This window comes from Zonotrichia leucophrys, chromosome 2 (assembly GCF_028769735.1).
Source record: "Zonotrichia leucophrys gambelii isolate GWCS_2022_RI chromosome 2, RI_Zleu_2.0, whole genome shotgun sequence".
Lineage (NCBI taxonomy): Eukaryota > Metazoa > Chordata > Aves > Passeriformes > Passerellidae > Zonotrichia > Zonotrichia leucophrys.
The window spans coordinates 25,752,618-25,776,488 of NC_088171.1; the positions used below are offsets into that span (position 1 = coordinate 25,752,618).

Sequence of the window (23,871 nt, forward strand, 5' to 3'; positions counted from 1 at the left end):
CAGTGGAGAAAATTAAAATTATAAAAATGTAGAGTGAAATTAATAAAAACAAATAGCTTATCTGTACACACATATATTTAAACATCTGCAATAATTTCTCATCAACAGTTTCTTAGTTCAGATTTTTCTATTTAATCAGCAGCAAGTTAGTAGATTTGGAGAAAGTGCCACAAGAAACTAGGTACAATTCTTTAAAGTAGCTAAATAATTATGCAACCTTAAATTCATTCTGGCAGTATTCAGACATTGAAAAAGAAATTGGTCTAGATACATGATAGATTACACATTGAAACTACAAATACTACTGGATTGCAATTTGCTGACAATATTTGGTATCATATTGAAAAAAATAATTCATACACATCTTAGCATTTTATTCTGTTGGTGATTTTAAAAGAGCTCTCTTATCTGACAGATGTTGTCACCAGTATTTTTCAAGGCTGTATGACTTGGGTGTAACATGTTTTCCGATGTGCCATCAGTATGGAGATGCAGAATTCCTAATGTAAGCAATTCTGAATCTTTTGGAAATTGTAATGCAGGGTTAAAATTGTAATTTTAAACATCAAAGTCAGAAGCCAGAATTGTGTTCTCTGCGGTTTTGGGCTTGTTGTTTAGCTCATTTTTCCTAATTCACTTCTTTTGCTAGTTGCATTTGAAGTTAGAAGAAAAGAAAGCATGAAGCAGACTGAAGCCTGCAGGCTGCAAGTAGCAGCTGGTTGCTTCCTTATCTATTTCTCAGCATATCAAAGAGAGAGTGAACAGTAAAGATACAAACCAGCTCTAATACCTGTTCACAACTGGAGTCCAAGTTGGGTGTTTGGAGCTGCTGCACGGAGCAATCTCCTGCCTTTGTGTTTGTATGGAAAGAGCCCGTGGTAATGTTTCACTGGTGGAGCCCTTCATTCAGGTGCCTGAAGATTGTATAAACACCTCCTGCAGCATCAAGGTCCCCTCCTACAACAGACAGGGAGAATGAGGATTAGTCACAGTCATGTCCTTTTAGAAATACTACTCCAGTAAGCAAAGGTGCCTTGAGATTTCCTACATGATAGGTGAGTCCATGTGCTCTGGGGCAGTCCCACCTTCATTTCTGGTCTCTTTGCTTCAGTTTGGTAACAGTCCATGCTCTGCTTAGTGGATTGGCCTTTGGTCCCTGAAAAACTGTGCCACAGCCTGATCTGTGGAGTCATGGCACAATCTGCCACGGAATTGTAGGGTTAGGAGGGCATTGCTGTTTCCCATACAAAGGGTCATTCTAGGACACTGCTGTTGCTGCAAGGGGAGATGCTTGGTTTGGGGCCTGTCAGCTCTAATGGTGTTTCATCAGGGACACATATGGGTATCTCAGTTCAGGAGATACCTCGGGTCTCAGTACACTGTCAGTGCAGTTTTCTCCTGGTCTGGAGAGCACAACAGCTCTTGGTGACAGGAGATGCCAGAATATGGTGTTTGCTTTCCTCCAGTTCTGCTTGAAGGTGTGATTTGCAATGCTGGAAAGAGGATTCTGCCTTGCAAGAAGCCCCTGGGAAAGCAGACTTTGCTGCTTTTCCTGTGAGGAGCATTTTTTTCAGAAACATGGATTTTCAGGCCTGGCTGCTCTTGACCTGGGAAAGGGGAGTTGGGGGAGAAAAGAAATCATGCAGAACACATGTTCTGCAGCATCAGCAACAGATGAGGCAGGATTTGATTTTGGCTGCAGGGAAGCAGAATCACAACTAAGCTGTCAGTATGTTGCACATGAAAAGTGTTGGATTGGGGCACATACCCAGAGCCAAGTTCTGTTGCGATATGATGGTGATTACAGATACTAAATATCATTTTTTGATGGCAGATTACTAAGGATATGTATTGGAACTGATGCTGTACGTGTTTCATACACTACTGCTAAGGCCAGACCCAAAGCTGCTTAAATCAGCTGAAGAGTTCTCATGGATTCCAGACAGTTTTGGATGTCAGACAGTTTTGGATTCTTGGAGGTGGAACATTAATGCATTCTGATGCTGGGAATTTTCCAAAAGGTTTCAAGTGTTTTATTTTATTTGTAGTTTATTTTAGTCTTTTCCACATTTTTAATCTACATAATTGACATTATGCAATCAGAATAAAATCTTCTGAAGGTAAGGTTACACAGAGCATTGTAACATATGGCAGTGCCTGTTTTTCCATGGTAATAATAATAATGCTACAGAAAAGGGAATGCTTCTGTTCAAATTCCTCCCACCTTAGATTTTGTAACAGTTCTCCGTCCTTTGAGAACTGTGCTCTGAATATCTTCCTAATGCTTTGAACTTGAGTTCAGAAGAAATAACAACATTCAGTTGTTTTACCATCTGATCCTTTAGTAAATATATGACATCTGGGCCTCTTCCTCTTGTTGGTTTCTTTCTTCAGGTTATTAAAAGACGATGTGTCAAAATTATCTGGTACTTCTTCAGTAGTTAGTGCTGAAACAGCACCAGCATTAGTACTGTCCTAAATTTGAGAAAAAATAGGTTATTGAGATGCTTATCTGAAGGAAGAGAGTGAAAGCAGATCAGTTGAAAGAGAGGTAATAACACTTGTACCTTGTCTTCTTAGTGCAACATCTAAGAGGCCTCATTCCCTTTGTGCTGCTTTAGAACAATCTGTTATTTAGTGATACAGCTTTTTATCCTTCAGAGAGCCAGGGTCAGCTGCTGTGCACTGAACATGTCCAAGGGGGATGCACCATGACACAGGGCTATTGTTTGCCACTATGTGGGAGACTGACACAGCACCCAGCTCTGAAACAATGTTGGGTCATTCTGATTAAAATAGTGTCAGTCTGTCTGGGTGGGGGACATGGATTGATCTGGCTTAGCCCTGACTGTGCTGTTCTGTGAGTTTCCAGGATCCTTGCCATGCCTGTGTCACTCCCTTCATCCCTGGGAGGAGTCTGCAGGACTGGAGACTGCTAGGGGGCACTGCTTTTACCTGCTCGGTCTAATGCTCCTCTCTTTTCCCCATAAAAATGTTCAACTAAAATGTTTTTCATCTCTTCTACATGGACCTGTGTCAAAATCCTTTGAATCCATTTAGGAGAACCTCGAGCAATTTGTGCTCTCTGAAATGTCCAGTGTGGGAGCACCTCAGCCTGACTGCCAACTCCTAGGCCATGCACTTGTCCTCAGGGTCTGTGACATTGTCTTCTCTGCTTCTGTCTCTGGGTGAATGGAAGTCAAGCCATTGCAGTCTTCTTTTATGAAATAAGAAAGAAAAAAGAAGAGCAACAGCACCTAGTCCTTTCCCTCATGAAGAATGGTCTGGAGGAGGAACTCATGAACTAGTTGGAAAAAGCTGCTTTTCTGCTGAAGTCTAGTGGCATTTCAAAATCCCCACTGAGGAGAGGCCACAGGAGAACAAGCGTAACTACAATGCTCATCCATATGACCAAGAAATGTCATACGCAATGGCTGTTCATCACAAACAGATTAGCTTTCATTTTCTAGTCAGGATGACAGCACAGGCTATTCAACATCATTTTTGGGTTGCTAAACCTCAAAGAATCTGTTTCTTTCTTTTTTGATGTTATTGCCATGGAAACTGGCTAAATTGCAGGTCCAGATTACATCTTTACTGTTCACTCACTTTCATTTTGATCTGATGACATTCTTCAGGTGCCAGGAAGAGACAAAGAACAAATCAATAGTGTTCCTTGAAACAGAGTCACTCCCTGTGCTCTGCAGCCTTTACTAGCTGAGTGTAGCCACTTGTGTTCTGTCTCCCAGGGCGAGAGACTTGAAACCTGAAGATTTGTTACCTGCAGCCTCATTTTGTGTGATCGCATTGCTCAGCCAAGCTGGAGAGAAGCAGACTGCTTCCTCATCTCTTCCTCACACCTGTGCAGGTGGTAACACAGGGATGTACCAGGGAGCACAAATCTGGGAAATGTTTTGCAGATGCATTAGAACTGTTGAAAACAGATATAATTAGGAGTCAAGGAGAATTGCTATTAAAAGTAGGAATCGTGTCCAGAGTGGTGAAGGCTGTATATGAGAATCCTGATAATAAATACTTAAGAGAGGAATGTCTCTATACATGTCAGCCTGCGATGGCCCAAACCACAAATGCTACCCCCATAGTTTTGGGATTTGAGTGCTGTCTTGAGTGTGGGAAATCTCTAATTTTTTTTTATTTTGGGACATTTTTATCAAGGTACCAGGTAAAGGTGGCCTGGCCTGGATTCTTGGAGGTGGAACATAGGGACTGTACTTCCAGAGACCTGTTGCAAGCTCTTGCTTTAATCAAATGATAATGGTGTTCTTTCTGATGAAATAGCCTTTATCCCCCTACAAATCCTGTAGATTTGAAAGTGAATGTTGGGGGGAGGAAACTGAAATGAGTTATGTGTGTTTTCTTTTAAGAGTTTGGAAAACCTGGACATGAATGTATGAGTAGCCCCTAGGCAGCGGTAAAACTGGCACTTATGTAGCGAGTCCTAATATATGCAACTGACCTTGGTGACATTACAAAAGCAATCTTCACACAGATAGAATTTTTAATGGAGTATCTATAATGCATTAGTCATTGATGCCTTTGCCTTGCATCAGGCATTCAGATCTTATGTCCATTTTCCACTGTACTTACACTGCAGTCAAGTTACAAGGGAAAAAATCTGTTATTTCTTGCTATATTATTTTATCTATGACCTTTTGTAATACAGTTTAGTTTCGGAGAAGCTTTTCTTTACCAGTATAAATTCTTTTATCCTGATAAATATTACTATGGATCATAAGTTGAGGAAAATGGGTGCCCTTATGTTGCATGAGAAAGTAGCTTTGCATTACAGGATTTCATTCTTTTTGTATGCACAGGGTGTTGAGATTGATTCTTTTTCATTCTGAAATGACAAGAGTGCAGCATATGCCCTTGTCTGTCTGTCCAGAGAGTGAGTTAATATTGGTAATATAATGTGTGAGTTTACTGAGGAAAAGAAGTAGAATAATTATTTGGCTTTAATAGATCTATTTCTGAACTAATTCAGTAACTTGTTGGTTTATATGAGTGATTCATTGGCAGAGATTGCTATTGTTGCAGAAAGACTTGTGTATATTGACCACAGCTGATTATATGGCTAATTTTGGCTGAACCTGGTAATATTATCATCTCTATATCCTCAAAATTTGTATTCAGAAGAAATTTGGGGGGGTTTAATTTTGACAACTATAATTTTCCAGCATGTCTTCATGAAGACTTGCTTGCTTAGGGAAGGAGCACTTTTCTTTGCTGTGCTAGTGAGAGCAGTGCACAATCTAGTATCCATACTACAGGAAAAGGTGCTGAGGAGCCACTTGTGTGTTCCTGATTCTGTCACGGATTCTGGCAGTTTTCTTGTGTATAAGATGTAGCTTCCTGAGTGTGGAAAAATAAAGTAAAATTAAGAGACAGAGAAGGAGAAGGCATTTTTGAAAATGTTGGCCCCGATATGTCAGTTTTTACATTTCTAAACTGAAGGATTCTGAATATTTCACAAGACTCTTTAAAGGCTCTGTGGGTGTTTGCAAGGTGTTTTAGAGCTGCTTGCTGGGAAACTGCACTGCAGTGCAAGGAGCAACGTCTTCACTTCAGACCACACCTCTGGAACGTTTGTGCATTTGCTGATAGCCTCATCTGAGAGATTGACATAGATCTGACTTTCTCAGATGCATTATTAGCCTCTTCCCCAGGGATTTTATCGGGAGGAAACGAAAAAGGATTTGTTTGTTTGTCCCAGGTGCCCTCAGAGTGTGTCAGAGCTGGTGTCAGTGTGCCCTTTGCTGTCATATGCGCTCTGTGATGCTCCTGCCCAGAGCAGAGTTGTACAGGATGGATTGCTGTCTGTCTCAGGAGTGTGTGAAGGGATAAACTCTTCAGTGGAGTTCATGGCAAGTGCGCAGTCTCCCTTATCATAAAAACATAAATAAATTGTGCCTGCAGATTTTACAAATTATTGTGAATCCATCAACCTAAATTAAAGAGTTACAATTTTTCAGGAAAAGCAAAAAAAAAAACCCAACCCCATGTTTACTTGATCAATATGTGACAGAAAATCCAGCTTTTTTCCTCTGTTTATCAATAATATGTGGTTTTATTAAATTGCCTGCCCTGTCTCAGTTTGACATACAAACCTTGTTTGACATATGGTGGCTGTTGCTTGCACCTGGAGGTTGAATGTACTATGTAGAGCATGTAACTAAGGAGATGGGGTTTTGTTCATCCTTTCAGTTAATTCTGTGTGTTCTTTTCTTCCCTCCCCTTCGTGCTGCACGGCTGATTACCACCCTAGGACCTTGCAATGGGACACAGACCCCTCAGTGCTGCAACTCCAGTCTGACTCTGAACTTGGGTATATGTCAGCTCTTTTTGTTATCCTTTCTTTGCAAGAATTATGTTGGAAATGCTTCCTAGTTGAGCTGGTTGTATGTGATTTTCATTTGCTTTTTGGAGTCAAAAAGACCATAATTTAAGTTTCATTTTTTTAGTTTCATAAATTAGAAGCTTCAGCAAAGTCATATTTGTGGGAAAAAATCCAGCTATTTAAACAAGCTTATGAAAAGATAAATTGCTATTTCTGTTGCCTGAAACACAATACAAATAACTATTTCATTTCAGATGAAATGTTATTATTGTGGCATATATGTGCATGTATAGTTACAGTGATCTTGTTTGTACCTGTTGATTCAGACTGTTCTCTGAATCATTTGCGAGATACTTTCCCCCCTCCTTTCTGCTGGCTATAGTTATGCTGTTTCCATATGCAGTAACAATGTCCCCTTTTCCCTTAGGAAAAGGGAAAAGCTTAGGAGCTGTGTGTGTGTTTAAAATTGTACAATTAAGTATGATCATAGTCCCAGAGTAAGTGCCATCTTAGTTGAGTTCAGGCCTATGAAGCTTTTTAAAAATTCTAATAGGGCTAAAATTAATATTTTATGGTTTGGCATGGAACTTCTTTACCCCAACAAGTAAAAAAAATTAGTAAATTTAAATTATGTAGAAATGCTTACCTGCAGAGGTATTTAGGATAACCTGTTCCCCTAAAAGGGTGGGTAGCAGCATGAGTCATAGGTAAAACCAAATCACTGCTGGGAAAAATTTGTTCTACCAGTGTTATTCTGCAGGGTTGTCTGTTTTGACTCTCCAGGCAACTCTCTCGTGCTTTTGCTACTTCATTCACCACTCTGTCAGAAAAACAACAGCTTCCCTTCAGCTGATTGACAGTGCTCCCTGCTGCAGTTAGGTGTGTTAGGTCTATTCACCAGGAAAGATCCAGAAGGAAAGTATCCAGAGAGTTTCCTAAACAGAAGTGTTTCTCCATGTCTAGAACTCCTAGGAATGTTTGTAGTTTACACACCCGTGTGACTTCAAATAGGTCACACATCTACAACTTTACCTGGGCTGTACCAAAAAGGTAGAGTTTTTTGAGCTATTTTAACCTACAAAAACTTTATAGAAATTCCAGCTCCTTTTTTTACAGAAGTTTGAATTAAAAGATGAGGACTCCTAGGAGCAAGGTTTCTCAAACAGCTGTGCAAAGCAAGTTCCTTTATCTGACTCGCAAAAAGATAACTCTGTATGTAGACTTCAATTAATTACTAGCAGCCAGTGCAGAGGCAGAAAAGAAGCATTCCAAAGAGCAAGTCCACAGGCACACATTGTAATGGAAGTCCTGTCCCTTTTGAAAGAAAACTGTCTTCAAACCCAAGGCAGAGTTAAACTTTCCTCTGGTGTCCTGAGACTAGAGCAAAAAAAAAAAACAACAAAACCACTGCAAAAGAAATCCTGCAGTCAGCAATTATATGATATTTGTCTCAAAACACTTGTAGCAGATACATCTTTCTTAAGATACCTACGGACTGAAGAATCAGTTTTCATGTATGGGTTTTAGTCACTATCCTCCTACTGACTTCCCATTAGCAGTTTGGGTAGGAATCCTTCAAAGATTATGCGCTCTCTAAGATGAATATTTATTGAATTTATGAGAATTATGAGTACCTCAGATGAAAAATGGGGATGGGAAAACAATAGACCATTTGATGTTGCCCTAAAAAGAATGAAAGGCTTGAACATTACAGCACATATTTGGTAAAGTCCAGGTATTGAAAGGAAGTTCCAGTTGTCCCTGAGTGCTTGGGACCAAAGGCTAGGCCAACTTTTAGTAGCATGAGAACAATTAGAGGTGGCAATTAGACACAGGCAATCAGCAATCAAGAGATCACATTCCTTCAGATGAGGAAGGACCTCTGAGTCTTCACCAGTAATTACAGAATATGGGTGGCACAAGGCATTTGTAGAGGCACCAGCAGTTGCTGAATTGGAAGTGTTTCACATGAGGAATTCCATGCATTGTCTCAGCACAGTGCCGTGGGAAGTCTGGGACACAGTGGGCAGAGCTTCAGTTCACCCAACCAGCAGTTAAATCCAGCTCTCCTTTAGGGTCACGTTCCCCATCCCCAGGCAGTCCAGGAGATACAGAGTGACCGCATGTGAAACTGTTTTAGAATTAGGTGAGGTTCTAATTAGGTCCAGATTAGACACATAATTAATTAGGGGTTATACTTAACCAAGACCACTGCCAAGAGACTCTTTCAATGCAAAGAACCTCAGTAAATGGACAGAGAAGCCTGAGGCAGCAGGGGACTGCATGCACAGGGAAATCAAACTGACCAAGAAGGCAACAGAGATTGCACACCTGGTGCTGAGGGAGGGAAAAGCACATGAGAGTTTGCTGGGGTGAGATATTTATTAAACATTGAATTCACACAGACCGTAAGTTAAAGCAGCTACAAAATGTAAAACTACTAAAATTTTTGCCAGCTGGAGAAACATTTCTGCCCCCAGTAATGAGATAGAAGTATTTTTGTAGAGTTTTTAGGCAATTGTAGATTTTGTTCAGATTGGCAAAGTCAGAGATGGTTGTAAGGAGGGAGACCTGTTAATTTTTCTTCTTTGAAAAGAGGAAAGATTCAGAGCTAAAACAACTGTTTCTGCTCTAGTGGTTTGTTGCACAATACAGCTGATTTGTACCTATTACCTACTGAATCTAATTGCAGTCAGCTTAATAACAACCCAGGCAGTAAAACAGATTGGAAAAAAAAATTACTGATGCAGCTGAAAAGTTCAGTAGGTGTTATCCAATGATGACAGTTTCCTTTTTAGATTCCCATTTCCTTTCAGACATGAATCTTAATTGAATACCTAAACCACTGTAAATTAATTAGGTCAAAACCCCTATGACTTCTTCTGATAACCTGGAAAATGAAGAGGATATGGATAATGTGTAAGAATTTTCTGTTTTTCCAAATCTGCCTCTTCAATAATGTGGCAAATAGAGAAACATTGTGTCCAGGAATTTATTTCCCTATAAGTGCACAAGTGTGCTCGCACTTGTTGATTCAGGCAACTGGCCTTATTTAATTCATTTTCTTATTGTGTTTGCATTATTTCTCTGCTAAAAGTTGACATTTTTTCCAATAAAACACTTCCAAGTAACCATTTTATATTCTTCACTTCCTGCAGACAGTCAACTAATATTCAGGAAATAAACTGATCTTTTCCCCTGCTGCTGAGTGAACTGTGCACAGCTAAAAGTGTTCATGGCCATACTCAAGTGCATCTCTTCTTTTTCCCTTGCCCACTTACAGTTTGATTCACTGATTTATTTCATATGGTTTATTTAAAGCAAGGGAAGTAGACAAAATAGAAGGCAATAGTTGCCCTGCTGCAGTTAAGTTTTAGCTCTTCTCCAGCCCTTGCATTAGGACAACACTTATAATTATAAACCTACTTCAAGGCCACTATTAATGGTTCCTGTGAAAGGCAGAATCTCCTTCTTTATGGAAATGACACACCTTGCCAGTTAAAGACTCTGTTACTCCTCCCAGCCGAACATTTGGCAGTCTAATTCATCCTGGTTTAAACCTTTTCCACAGCTGTGTGTCCCAGGCTGAGGATGAGCTCCTTTGAGCAGACAGAATATCACAGTAATGATGGTGTGAAAGAGAATTTTGTTGCATGTTAAGAGGGGCACAAGCAGGCCATTTCTCTCTCCCATTTGCAGTCCCTCTCAGCAGCATGATCTAGAGTTTCAACAACTAGACTTTACTATGGCAAATGGTTCCCAGCTTAATTTTCTTCACTGCAGTGAGGTACTTCTCATGCATTGTTGTGTTTCACCTTTACAAACACTGAAGTATTTTTATCCTGTCCATAGCAGCAAGCATTTGTTCTTGGTGCTGATTTACATTTACCATGACTGACCTTTTGATGTTGTGTGTTTCACCTCAGACGCAGACTGCACAAACTAGGGGTGTCCAAGATTACCCAGGTCGATTTCTTACCCCGGGAGGTGGTATCGTACTCCAAGGAGACACAGACACCTCTGGCCACACATCAGTCTGAAGGTAAGATTTATGGGTTTTTTTAAAACACATTTTAATAGAAAATTTACATTCAAGTTAAAGAATGTAATAAAAATAATAGTAAGTCATAACATAGCTGCTTATCATGTGTTTTCTGCAAGGCAGCTATTGTTTATGTGATTAATGTCTGTTCTGATGTGAATAATTATGAAAATCACTTTAAATACAGGTGGAACCAAACTACTTCTGACTTACAATGGGTTGTGCTTAGATAGCAGTTTAATGGGAACATTTTTGAAAATAAATCATTATGAATATAATTAAAATTGTTCTTTATTTCTTTTTTATATTTTCTCAAGGAAGTTATAAATTCTGTGCTTTGTAAAGAGGCAGTGTTGGAATGTTGCCCTCAGTTGTTTGGTCAGGGTAATTGTGTCCCCCTGCTGTAGGTGAAGCTTAGGGAGAAGATGCAGTTTAGCTCCATACACTGAAAAAGGAGGTTTGCATACTTTGATGTGGACAGTCTTTCTTTCTTTCTCTCTGCTGACATCGTGCTGGCATCTGTACTCATGGAGCTGTTTGTTGGCTGTTTGGCTCTCTTGTTGATAAATAAATACACAGAGTGGCAGAGGTTTGCTGATCTGCCATTGTTGTACTGCAGAATGCTGATTGCAGGTCAGTGGAACCATTTAAACTGATTGCAAAACAGGACATTAGCCTGATATTGTCTGTGCACTAGAACAAAGCAGATAGAAGAGGAAAAACTCATAGCAGTCTTGACCATAATTTTTGCTGTTTACAATGAAGGATCAAGAAAAGTTCAACAACTGAATAATTTTCTGCAGAAGATAGTGTAGAACTTTACCAGGCCTCATTCAGAGAAGAAAAATACTCAAGTAGGTTCAGAAGGTGGTGGTGGTGGTAAATCTGTCTAAATGTAAGGTACTGTCAGGGAAAATAGAGTGATAAATGTAGCCAGTTGTTGTTGGGTTGTTTTTTTTTTTTAATAACTGGGTAACCAGGTCTGCCTTAGGAAGCAGAAATAGAAACTGCTGAGCTGGCTGCTCAGATTCTGCTTTTCTGGAGCACAGCCTTGGTTCTCTGTGGTCTGAAATAGTGCCTTCAAACACAGACAGCTCTTTGGCTGGGATGATACACCTTGAGCAGTGTGTCCAGAGAGCTTTGCCTGCTCATAGGGAGAAGCAGTCTCTAAAGCCTCCCTGGGTCAGTCCAGCTCATCTCTGCTTGTTTCTCTCTGGGCTGCTGGAGCCTCAAGAAAATGGGTTTTGCCCCTGACCCTTTGTCTTCTTTGCTTAGGGCCAGTTGATGCTCTGCCCTGGAGCATTATCATGAGTTCATTGTTAGATCAGATGGAGAGGGTGTCCTTCCTCTCTGGCACGTGGCCTTTATCCAGTGCAAGAACCCATGGATATAGGGAATTTAAGATTTGGCTTTGTGTTTGCCTCCCTTAGACCTATGACTCTAGCACTCATGAGCTGACCTGCCTTTGACTATTACAGAAAAAAGAAAAATAAGCTCTCTACTCCATCTGGAAGTAGGCTGGAATGAAAAGGACAGGCTCACTTAAGGAAGCATCTTCTTTCAGTAAGATCTTACTTTTTTCCCAATGGGCTCTTCAACTATTACAACATCTTTTTCTTGCTAGACAAGAGGACTATCTCCAACCCTTCAAGGGAAAAACCCCAAAGAACAGTGTGATGCCATGGAGCCTGGCAGTCAGGGCAATGAGCAGAGAGGCAGTGTGGTTTGAATTGGTCCTCCCAGCACAGAGGAAAGTCACTTGTTTGTCATTTGTGTGAAAGAAGATAAGTGCAAACATAAAACATCATGCACTTCAAACTGCCTGGGCCAAAACTGTGATGGAAGGGGTCAAGTATGTGGGTTTGGTGACTGGATTTGTTATATTTCCTATGCTCTGTCATCACAGCCAAGGAAAACATCAACAGTAGTGGTGTTTTACATATTAAAATACAAAGGAAATATCACCCAATCTCTTACTTCAGATGTGTGAGGGAGAGAAAGTGTAACTTACATTTCCTTTCCAATCTGCTGCTGGGGAATTCTCTGCATATATCTTGGATATGATTATGGCTGTGCATCAGTAAAGGAGATTCAGGAAAGTTTGGCCATTCTGTTGAGAGGCTATTTAACAGGAAATTCTCTAGGGGGTAAATAATCACTGTGATTTTTGGCCTCCCAGGTCTGATGGAAATGCATTCTCAGGTTTCCAATCTCCCAAGCCTCTTTGTGAATGCTGAACCCTTCATACTGTCAGTCTAAACATGAACAGAAGAGAGAGATTCCTCAGGAGAGCAGCTTAGAGAAGAAGTCTCTACACTGTTTCTATGCATTCATGTGATAAAATATAGCCATTATCTTTTCAAGATAAATTGTTCAGCCATTACTATGGCTATGGGCTCAGTTATTTAGCATCTGAAGCCTTAGAGTTTGAGAATAGAAAACAAGAAATTTGGATGAGTCTGACTTCAGTGTTCGGAATTCACTTTTGACTGGCTGCCTTAAATACTGGAAATGTCAAAATGCAGAATTTTAGGATCAGATTATCCCACGCTTACTTCTTGTTTGGAAGACAACTAATGAAGGGTACAGCTGATTGAAAAAATGAGTGAAAAGAGGACTTTGACTCCATTCAGAGTTCTGGAGTTTTTTCAAAATATCCTCATCAGATTTTCTGCATTTTCTTCTCTAGAGAGCAAGAAAGAAACTCTGAGGTACTTTAAACCTACTGCTGTTCTGGAGCTCTGTGTGTGTTTTTTGTGGTAATGGCTATTGCCCACCAAACCTAATAAAACTGGAAAAGGAAGGGTTCACTCTGGTAAGTCCAAGTGGTGCCAGAGAGCCAGATGCTATGTGCACTGAAGTCTCAGCTTGTCAGCTGCTAATTTTAGAAGAAATAGTGTGGCATTATTCTTCATTGTATAAAAAACAGATTACTCCTCTTTTCAGAGCAGGTAATTTGCCTTATTTCAGAGGAATAATGACATGTCATTTCTCCTACCAACTCTATTATTTAGGGAGATGTGTATATGCATCATTCAATCCTTTGATCACAAGAACTTAATTCTTTTGCTTTATTTAGGTCACAGTCAGCTTCAGCCTTTTCTTTTCTTCCTTGCAGGATGACTTCAAAAACACACAGATCTTGGCTCTGGAGCCTGAGAAAAAAACATGCTCTTTATTTTCCCCTTCCTCCTGCTATAATTGAACTTGAATTTAGGTATTTGTAGGCATTGAGAGACATTTTACTAGTGCTGTTTTTCCATTCTGGAGTTGATTAAGACCTAGGCCATGCCAAATATTTTTTGAGAGTTCTCTGAGACACTTCTTTCATTGTGCAGTGGCTCTCACATCACTTCAGGAGTGGCAGCTCCATGTAGCCTTCAATGGTTGGACCCTCCAGTGCACTGCAGACCTGTTGTTGTTAAAAGTTCACCTAGAAGAAAACAGAAAAGCCATGGCCTAGCCTCTGGTAAGCCCAGGATGGGTCCCTCACTGCTGTGCAGCAGTGGACTGAGCACTGTATGACTGCCTGCAATCCACTTTTCCAACAGGAAAACAGTGTGCACATTCAGGCTCTGCTAGATGCCTGCCTCATCTCCAGCTTACTGTTCTGCTCTTTAATGGGCCAGGAGGTAAAATCTCAGAGAAGGGAGGTACTCTTCTGATCTGGGTCCCCTCAGAAACTGAGGGCTGCAAGAAGGACAAATTCTGTGATCTTTCTGGCTTTGCTGTCCAGTGTCAGGAGCGTTGTTATTCCTCTTTTGCAAAGTAGAAACTACTTCATCAATAAAATGAGATGTTCTCACATTCTGCCTTGGCAGACTGTCACTGCAAACAGGTTAGTCAGAAATGCATTCCTGAAAGAGTAGGTCCTGTGTACAAGAGAAGATCTGGCTTTCTAAAACAATGGAAGTCATGTGCACTTCATCAGTTCATCATCTTCAACAGATGGGGGAAAAAACAAATGATCTGCCATACTCACCTCCTGAGCAGGGTAGCCTCAACCTGCCTCACAAATGTAGCCAAATTCTGGCAAAGAACACAATGAGACCTGTGATCCATCTGTTTATCTAGCTTTTTAAACACTAAGGGTATTTTGACTATTAGAGAAAAAAGAAACCTCTCTACTCCATCTGGAAGTAGGCTGGAATGAAGTGGCAAAACGGAGGTGGAGCTCCAGAGGCTGGGTTGGTTTCTCTCTGTGTCTGACAGTGTAATTCTGTGAACTGAGGTTCCTGAAAGTTACCCTTTGTAAAGCAGTGAGGGAGGAAAGGGGAATTCTCTCACAGTCGGAGTCATGAAGCACATGAGCCTGTCTATGTGTGGTACCAAATGTTAAGTGACTTCTGTAGGGTGAACCAAAATTCTCCAGGTGCCACTGACTGCATTGACTAGTTTTTCACTGCCAAACTTGGTAAGAGAGCACTTTGTATAGCCATATTGATTTGGTTTGTCATTATGGAGTAAAATGGGTATGTCTTACAGAGTGATACATTGGCATCATGTGAGGCCTGTGGCCTACTTTGAGTTTTGGTAATTGGATGGGAAGTTATCTGTGGCTAGGACTGACAAGCTCCAATGCTGTGAAAGCAAATCAGACCTCTGGAATTTTATCTTCTCCATGATAAAATCTGTAGATATTCTGGAATTCATTTATACTTTGATTCTATTTATACTTTGATTGTCAAGGTCCAAGATTTCCAGGTTTAATCAGAGAGGAAATCTCTCTCCGTGCATGCTTTAGGATGCTGTGCAGCAGCCCTCTAGCCCAGCAAACTCCACCCCAGTCCTTCTGCACCTTGCTGTGCCTGACTGTAGCTCAGCTCTGGCTTTGTGGATGCATGCTGTGCCTTGGAAAAGCCAGTCCCAGAACTAAGTGAGATCATACTTGAGCTTTCCCATGGGCAATCTGGCTGGAGCTGGTGGATCAGAAGCTGGGGTTTAAGTTAAAGAGCTTACTTTGGCTTTTCCCTTCCAGACAATTGTGAGCTCAGCTCCAGTCTCAAAAGGACAAGTCTGGACCCAAGAATAGCTTTGAATGTCTCATTTAATGCGAAATGCAGATGCACATTTGTGCATTACCATGCATGCAACATAAGTGTCAGGATCCATGATAATGTGTGATGGAAATTGGACATAACTAGGGGGAAAGCAAAGGCCTTCTGATGTAAACAAAAGCAGGTGCTGAAAAGCAAAACTAAGATAGAAATCACTATTAAAAAGAGAAGATAACTTAAGGATGAATCAGTGTTAAAGCAGAGAAACTTTTTTAAAGAAACAGAGCCTTAGGATTTGTACTAATAAGCACTAATTTTGTAATAATGTTTTGTAACTTTGTAAAATACTATGCTCCATCCTAAGCAGTACCATGTATCGCTAGGTGTTCTTAGTTAGCTATAGAATTCCAGTTTGCCTTTTCTTCTCAGACTGCAGTCCATCAAAGTTGTACTGTGGATCTCAATAGCTGGCATAAGAACTCTGATTCAAGATGGCTTTGTTTGATTAAATCAACAATGCTTATTTTTTACTGTTGTACCAGACTGTACAAGATTGGAAGGGACTAGAATGAAGCAGTGCAAAGATTTGAGGCATTGCGTTGTATAGCAGTCTTTCAATAATTCCTCTTTCTTCCTGTCACAAGTGCATCACCTTTTCTAAATAAAAATCTTTTCGAGGTGGATTTTAATTTTTTTTTTAATTTAGTTTTGACATAAAAATCTTTCAAAGGCATTCAGGCAGCGCTCTCTGGTGGTGCAGCGGTGAAGCGCCGTGCCGAGGAACGCCGGCAGGGAGGGATGCGGGAATGCTGGAGGCACCTGCGGGAAAACTCCCGCCTGATCTTTTGCCTGAGGCAAGAATTATATTTGACAGAAGGTGCTTGAGTTGTATGTATGACTGAGATGTGTGAATGCAATTGCTGGTGTAAGAAGTGTGAGAAGAGACCAAGGCATTATACAGAAATTGGGGGAAAAATTATATTATTTAGAAATGTTAAAAAGCTTAGGTATTCAGAGCAATAATACACTGGTGAAATCAGGTGAAAACCCTTGTTACTGTCAGACCCTTTCGAAGTACAATGAGTAAAGTACAATTTGTTAAGGTACATGTATTCCAAAACAGCCACAGCAGGCAGCAGCCAGGTGTGGTGGGTCTGTATTCCACTCCTCACCAGATACAGACATTGGATGTATACCTCTGAAGGCTTTCTTCACCACCCGCCTCATGGTAATTTTATGTGGTACAGAATTAGAAAAAGGACTAGGCTTTAGAAATTAGTTTCTTTGGTTTCTGTTGTGCAGAAAAATATATTTGACACTTGTAAGGATTTCTTCTAGGAGGAAGAATGAAGAGGCCACAGTCTGGTCATGGATACTTTGGTGTTTGAGTGCAGAAAGGGGCATCAAACATCTGTTTTCATAAAATATGTAGCAGACTTTGGCTCAAACAGGATTTCAACAAGACAGTCCCAGTCCATTTGTAAAAGGTGGCCTAACAGTATATTAATCAGCAGTCATTGCTTCAGTATTTGCTCCCTTCTCTGTTTCTCCTTCCAGGTTTTTCTTTAAAGACTTCTGGAAAAGGGCTTTTCTCAAGATGTTTCTCAGATAGTCTTATGCAGAGAGCCCTTTTAATGCTAAACTGTTTTGAACAAGCAGATCTGACAATTTATTAAGCATCAGTAATTCTCAGGGAATTATCTACTAAGAACTGGTTTAGCAGAGAAGATTGCCTCTAGTCACACACAGTTGGAGGTCTGAAGAAGGAAAACTCTTTAGAGATCTTGGACTTTTTCTTGATCGTTTCATTACACAGGGATCAAGTTACTTAGCTCTTTGCAGCTGCTCCACAATCTTAAAAAATTTTGGGCAGCTCTCCTGAAAACCAGGCACACACACATAGGAGTTTCCTGCTCCAAAGTGTCCCTGACCTTTTGCAGACTCTGGTTTCTTTTGCAGAAGGTGCCCCTGCATTAAATGCAAGCCAAGAAAGCATATCTGGGAATTCTTTATGAGGGTGAGGAGAGAACAACAGACCCTGTCACAGCTGAACCATGCCTTCTCTAAACCATTCAGGCAACAAAAGATGAGGAACAAACCAAAGCTTAACTGCCTTCTTGGTGAAACAAGGAACCAGTTTTTCGCCTGTGCTGCCTAGGAGGGGAGTGTTGTGCAATTTTGTTCTGTGCATGGAAACAACACTGCTTCAGAGCCTTTGCAGCCATCATGGGGAAGGACCATGATGTGCCACCCTTCCTTGCCCCTTCTTGATCCTCATGGGTCTTTGTGCTTTTAACCAGGTGGATTCCATCCTCCACCCAAGAGATGGGAAGCTGCTCTTTCCTAGAATAATCCCAAAAGCATTGTAGTTAGTCTCCTTGTGTGGAAACCAGTCTGCTCCTTTAGTTGCAGTGGGAAATAACGTGATTGAATGAGATCCTAGTACATCTGGTGTTGCTTGATGGAAAACAAGAGAGCTGATGTTAAGAGCCCTGACCTCAGACTCCTTTAACTAGCTGCAAGTCATCTCACAGTGCCTTTGACCCATCTCTGTGTCCTGACATCTGAAACCAGCAGTGATCCATGAATTCAGAGAGAAGCCCTGTAACACCTGTATGCAAATTGAATTCTTTGTTGGCTGGAAATGAAAACCTTCCTCTAAGGCTTTCTTCTCTGCAAAAGATCCTGGCCATGTTTTACACATGAACAACTGCTGTATTGAGCTGATTTGTTAAATGTTCCCCTCAAGCAACAAAATATTTCTAAACTTATTTGCAAATATATGACTATTAGTATGTTGTAACTTAGCTTTAACATGAGAACAAGGAAATTGTCCCACTAATGAACAGCACCATGATTTCCCCAGTCAACAGGCAGTGGAATGACAGTGGCCAATTTTTCTCTTTTTGCTGTTTTCATATGTTCCTAGTTATCACTTTATGTATAATTTCGGCAGTGTTTGAATATTCTTTGAATTAGCAGTGTGTATACATATTACAATGCTCAAATGAGGAGGTCCAGACCTGAAAATGTAAAAAGGGTGAAATTTGGGTTAACAGTGCTTCCAACAGAACAATGAAGACATGCCTTTTTGTTTTCTTCAGAAACAAAGCACGCTTTTTCCTGCCATTCCTGTAATTCCTTCTTTAGACTAATGGGTGATGCCTATTCAGTATATACAAGAATAATACCCAGCACCTTCTATTATGTCTTTAGTAACCTTTGGCAAATTCTGGCTTTGTAACGTGGACCAATCTCCACTAGAATTTAAGACAAGATTAAGAAAAATGTGCATTGTAGAAGTAGCAGTTATTAATCCTCAGTGCTCTAATTAGCACTTAATCTTTCTAATCCTGTAAGTAGATACAAAATCAGGGCTGGAATAGACACAGGCCATAATGTGGAAAGGACTTCATTAGTGGTGTTAAAAAGATGTACAGAAAACTGCTTGGTTACTTCACACTTCTCAGTTTGATCCTTGGCACTTGGACTCTAAGAGATGAAAAAGATTCACGTGCCAAAATCCCCTCCTCTGTTTTAACCCACAGCACTAATGTACTGGGTCAAAAATTACACAGCTGAAAGTTCTCCTGTTCAGCACCTCTCTATCTTCAATTCTATAGCTGAGCCTGAGCCTGAGAAGCCGGCTAATTGTGCCCCTGTATAGTCTCCTTTAATTGGCTCATTTCCATAGGAGAGGCCACCTGCCTTGGATAGAGCAGTGTCAGCTGCTTGCCCTCAGACTAACTGGAGAGGGAGCCAAGTGCCTGGGCTGGCTGGAGTGGAGAATTTGGCACACCCACCATGACTGCCTGCCTTGGGGATGAATGGGGATGCGCCCCAAGCTGGGTCTTTGTTCACCAGGTGTGTCCCCACACTCTGACCTGAGAACCTGGGCAGAGCCTTCCATGGCACCCCAGGGCCCCCTTCTCCCTCCCAGGAGCTGCTCCAGGGTCATGTAAAGCCATGCTATACTTACTATAAAGGCAAACTGTAGATCTCATCTGTATGTAATACTTGAGAATCCCTGCTCAAAATCAGTAGCAGCTGGATCCTTTCCAGAGAATCCTTTTGCTTGCTCACTCACAAGAGTTACTCTGAAAACTGAAGAAAGGATCTGACTGAAGAAACCTTTAATGAAATGGATATGTCAGTAAAGTAAAAGTCTCAGCATGAATTCCCACTGGCCACTATTAATAGAAGATGGAATTCTCTTTTGCTGCAATACAATAGACTGTCTCCACAAATAATGTCACTTTTCAACCAGACCCTGGCTGTCACTTGCCCATCTATCTTATTTAAAATAAACTTAGCATGTATTCACTCTGAGCCACAATTACTTCAGATGTATGTTCTAACCATAAACCTCCAAACCAGACCTCTCTCTTCCTGCAAACTAATACCCTACTTAAAGCACACTGGAAGTGAAAACATAATCATTATTTTTCTGAAATGTGTTGAGCTTGAGCCACGAAGCTTCACACTTATTTTAAGTCTATAATTGCATGTTGTTGCTGTGGATACTCCTTTTTTTTTCCTCACCCCAATTGTATTGTGAAGTTTGCTACATCCAAGCTCAGTGTGGGTTCAGCTCCTCTGTGATTGGCACAAGCAGATCCCTGCACTTATGAATAGACTCACTGATCTCAATAGCAGCTGCTGGGTTTTGAGGACTCTCAGAACTCACTGCTTGGTTTGGAGCTGAACTTCTTTGAAGGTCTTGCCCCAGCTGCACAACAGGAGAATTTTTGAAATTTTAACCTTTAATCATGGTTATTTCATATTTTCTTTCTTGTCATCTTCACTCAGATGTTCACTCTTCCTCTCCTAGGCACCCATTACTCAGCAACAGCACACTCAAAACAGTACTCATCTGCTGTGAAACACAGAAAGCACTAAAGATCTCACTTGTGACTGCATGAAGAATTCTCTGTGTGCTGGTATTGCATCACAGATAATGTGCAGGTTGAGAACACAGCATCTTACACAATGAGACAGCACAAACTCCTCCTGCATGTGTTTCACTGACTTCTTACCTGTGACATGAGACAGGCTGGCATTCACATGGGGGGATATTTGAGGCCAAAAGAGCTGAACCCAGCACAGTTTTGTGAGGGGGGACATGGACCTAGCCCAGACTGTCCTTCAGTCTGTGCCCAAGTTTCCAGAGCAGTGGAATTGTTAATTTGGTCCAGATGTCAACTGGGCATGCTGTAACGTGCTCCCAGTTCATACTGATCAGTAATAGGCATCTCTTATCTCTGCCTTGTCTTCTTTGTTAAATTGGGTACTGCAGTAAGCTTGGGTTCAGGATTTCCAAGTAGGCAGAGTTCCTGAGAGCTAGGCATGTTTACATACATTTTAGGGATGCAAGAGCTGCTGCTTAAGTAAAGATATAACAAATTTACATCCGGTTCTCATTTGTGCAATCATGAAAAGGTGTCTAGTGAACAGTAAGATTCCATTTTCAAGAATGCCTTGGACAGATTTAGGGTGGATTGTGCAGGCACAAGTGCACCATGACACTGTGTGCTTGGGAAACACCTCTTCTGCCATTCCTAGGTTGTAACAGGATGGAGGCAGAGAGTGAACAGGAAATTATTCTTGTCTCTCTTTCCTCTTATTGTCTCTAGTCTATGCATGTTTAAAACTTGCAGATACATTTATATAGTTTTTAAAAATATTTAGTTATAAGTACAGCTATAGATACAATGTTTACATAATGTATTACCTATCTGTATTATATCTAGATTTATATATAGATTACAGACTTGTAGATACACATATAAAGCTGACCACTACAAGTCTCACTGCCTGCCAAGTGATACCCTTGGGCTCAGAGCAATGGTGTAAATCTCAGGAGTCTTATCTTTATTACAGTCTGTATGTGGAATTCAGAGCAAGTCACAAACTGAGTTACAATCAACGCAGACACATAGACCCATCTCTTCATTTCCCCATAGCACAGACCACTAAAAGCTTAAACATGAGCTAAGTGAATTCACAACAGCCTAATTTACTAGGATTTTTAGCTGTCACAGAGCTGTCTGATCTGGCAGCATGACTAGTGCTGGTACCCAAGCTAGGTGGCTGCATCCTTGTTGAGATACTTCAGGAGTCCAGTGCAGTCACAGGCAATAGCTCTGCCTTGAGGGGCCAGGCCTGTTTGTGTTAATTTCCATACTCAAAAAAGTGACACAAAAAGAACCTCCCAGAAGGCAATTTATCCTGTCTATTGTATTTGTCATAACACTGGAAAAAATTATCTTCTATTTATACCTTTCTTCATTGCTTACTGGACTTAATCAATACATTCAAATTATAACCTTAATTTTTAGATGATTGAGTTTAGGTAATTCCCACCACTTTGTGATGGGAATATGGGCAAGTGCATTATGAAGTATTTTACTGTCATCCCCTGAAACAGTTTTGGAACTGCTATTATTGCTATTTCTTTTCTTGAGCTCCTTCATCTCTTACTTATTCCCCTTTAAATTTGCTTCTTGGGCCTCTGTGAAACAACAGTGAAAAAGCAGGCGCCTTATTTTCCCCTGTAACTTATGTAATTGAGGGCAGCTCTTTCCCAGCTGATAAAGGCAATAGTATCAAGAAAAAATAGAAAAATTACTTTGCTCTTTTATATCTTCAATTAAGTAGTGTTTTCATACTATTCAGAGGACTTTATTGTGTAGACTCAAGACTACACTTTATGTGCTAACATTTATTTTGATACATCATTCTGCTTTGCATATTGTGTAGTACCTCAAATGCATGTTTCTGTCCCATTTTGTTCAAGGATTTTTCTGTACAGTAAAGGCCATCAAATTCCTTCCCCCAAACAGTGTTGAGCATCAAGTGGATACATACCTAGATCTGGAAATTATAGCACCATGACTGTGAAATGGACAAAACCACAGCTTTGTTTACTGAGATGTAGGATGGAGAATATATCCTTTCATCACTTCTTTCATCACTTTTAACTGTATCACATAGGGTGTCGGACTGTTCACTTGACCTTGATATTTCTTGCATCAGAGTGTCCTGATGAAGTATAAAAAATGAGTGCCTAACCCCTAGGTATTAGCTATGAAGTGAGGATGTTTTCAGATCTAATTAGTGAATTAGTTAGTACTAGTTAGCGATTATCCTTAGTGAATCTGGATTAGAAAAGGTTAGGAAAAGTACCTTTTCTGTTTCACAGTTCATCAGCTTGAGATAATTTAGTAACAAAGGCTCATGTTGCAATCAGGGAAAAGACTCCCGCTGACTGAAATGGGACCTGGACTGGGACCAAATGAAGTGCTTGCCCTGAGCCTAAATAGCTGACATTGTCACTGACTCATCGTGTGAAGCCCTTCAGTACATTGTAGAATCATTTTATTTGTATTTGATTAAATAAAAAAAGTATTTTGCTAGGCTTTCCAGCTTTGAAAAACAAAGTATTTACATAAGGGCCAGGCAACCAAATAGCTATCCTCTTTTACCCTGGTTAGCAGGCTAAATCCTGCAAATATTTATGCATGTTCTATGCTCATCATTATCCTCGGACATGTTTGATTGTCTGATATCAGGCATGTAGGTGTTTGCAAGAGGGGATCTGGTGCTGTAACTTTCATTTGTTGTATCCCATTTTGCTGATGGACTGCAAACTCTGAAGGGCAAGAAATGTGTTTATTTTTCATACTTATCAGTGCAGAATATAGAAAACACGCTGTAAAGAAATACCGATCATGAAAATGTGTTGATATATAATAGAATAATTTGGGTTGGAAGGGACCATTAAATGTCATTTAATCCAACCTCTCTGCAGTGGGATATTTTCAATTAGATCAGGGTGCTTAGAACCCTGTGCAACCTGACCTTGAATGGTTGGAGATGGGGCATCTGCCACCTCTCTGGACAACCTGCACCAGTGTTTTACCACTCTCATTGAGAAAAAACTTTTCCTTACATCTTTTAGTTTAAAGCTATTGCCCTTTGTCTCATTGCAACAGGCCCTACTAAATATATATATGACGCATATATGTGTGTGTGTTTTAAGGGGAAAATATGCTTCTTCCCTGTATTCCAGGCTGATTCGCTTTGGCAACTGCTAAAAATGTGCATTTTATTACCAACACCTTTTATCAATCCAATGAACAATAGAAACAGCAACTCTGCTCCAATACTGGCCACATCTTGCAATAATTTATAAATGTCCCATATTAAAAATAATACAGTTACTCAAACTTTTTCAAAATGTCCCAGGGTAAGCAAATGCTTTTGTATTATTATTAGTTTTGACAAACCTGATTGTATGCTGGCCATTGTTAAAGGGTTCTATCTGCCTCCAAACACAGTGAGAGACAAAGAATTTTTAATGAATTTAATTAAAACTTTATGTGTTTTATGGTGTTCACCTCCAGCTGGTGTGCCATTCTTCTCCGTTGAATGAAGTTTCCTCTAATGCATAATGATGTGTTTTATAAGAGGGA

At 40.4% G+C, this 23,871-nt stretch overlaps 1 protein-coding gene across 6 annotated transcripts in view; it reads left to right on the forward strand.

Annotated features, from left to right (window-relative positions):
- DYNC1I1 (dynein cytoplasmic 1 intermediate chain 1) overlaps positions 1-23,871 on the forward strand; it is a 186,653-nt gene that overhangs the window by 33,428 nt on the left and 129,354 nt on the right. For all 6 annotated transcript variants that reach the window (XM_064704345.1, XM_064704343.1, XM_064704341.1 and 3 more), the window contains exons 5-6: positions 6,287-6,346; positions 10,285-10,400. In XM_064704345.1, the coding sequence (XP_064560415.1) occupies positions 6,287-6,346; positions 10,285-10,400 (176 nt within the window). The remainder of the gene's footprint in view (positions 1-6,286; positions 6,347-10,284; positions 10,401-23,871) is intronic.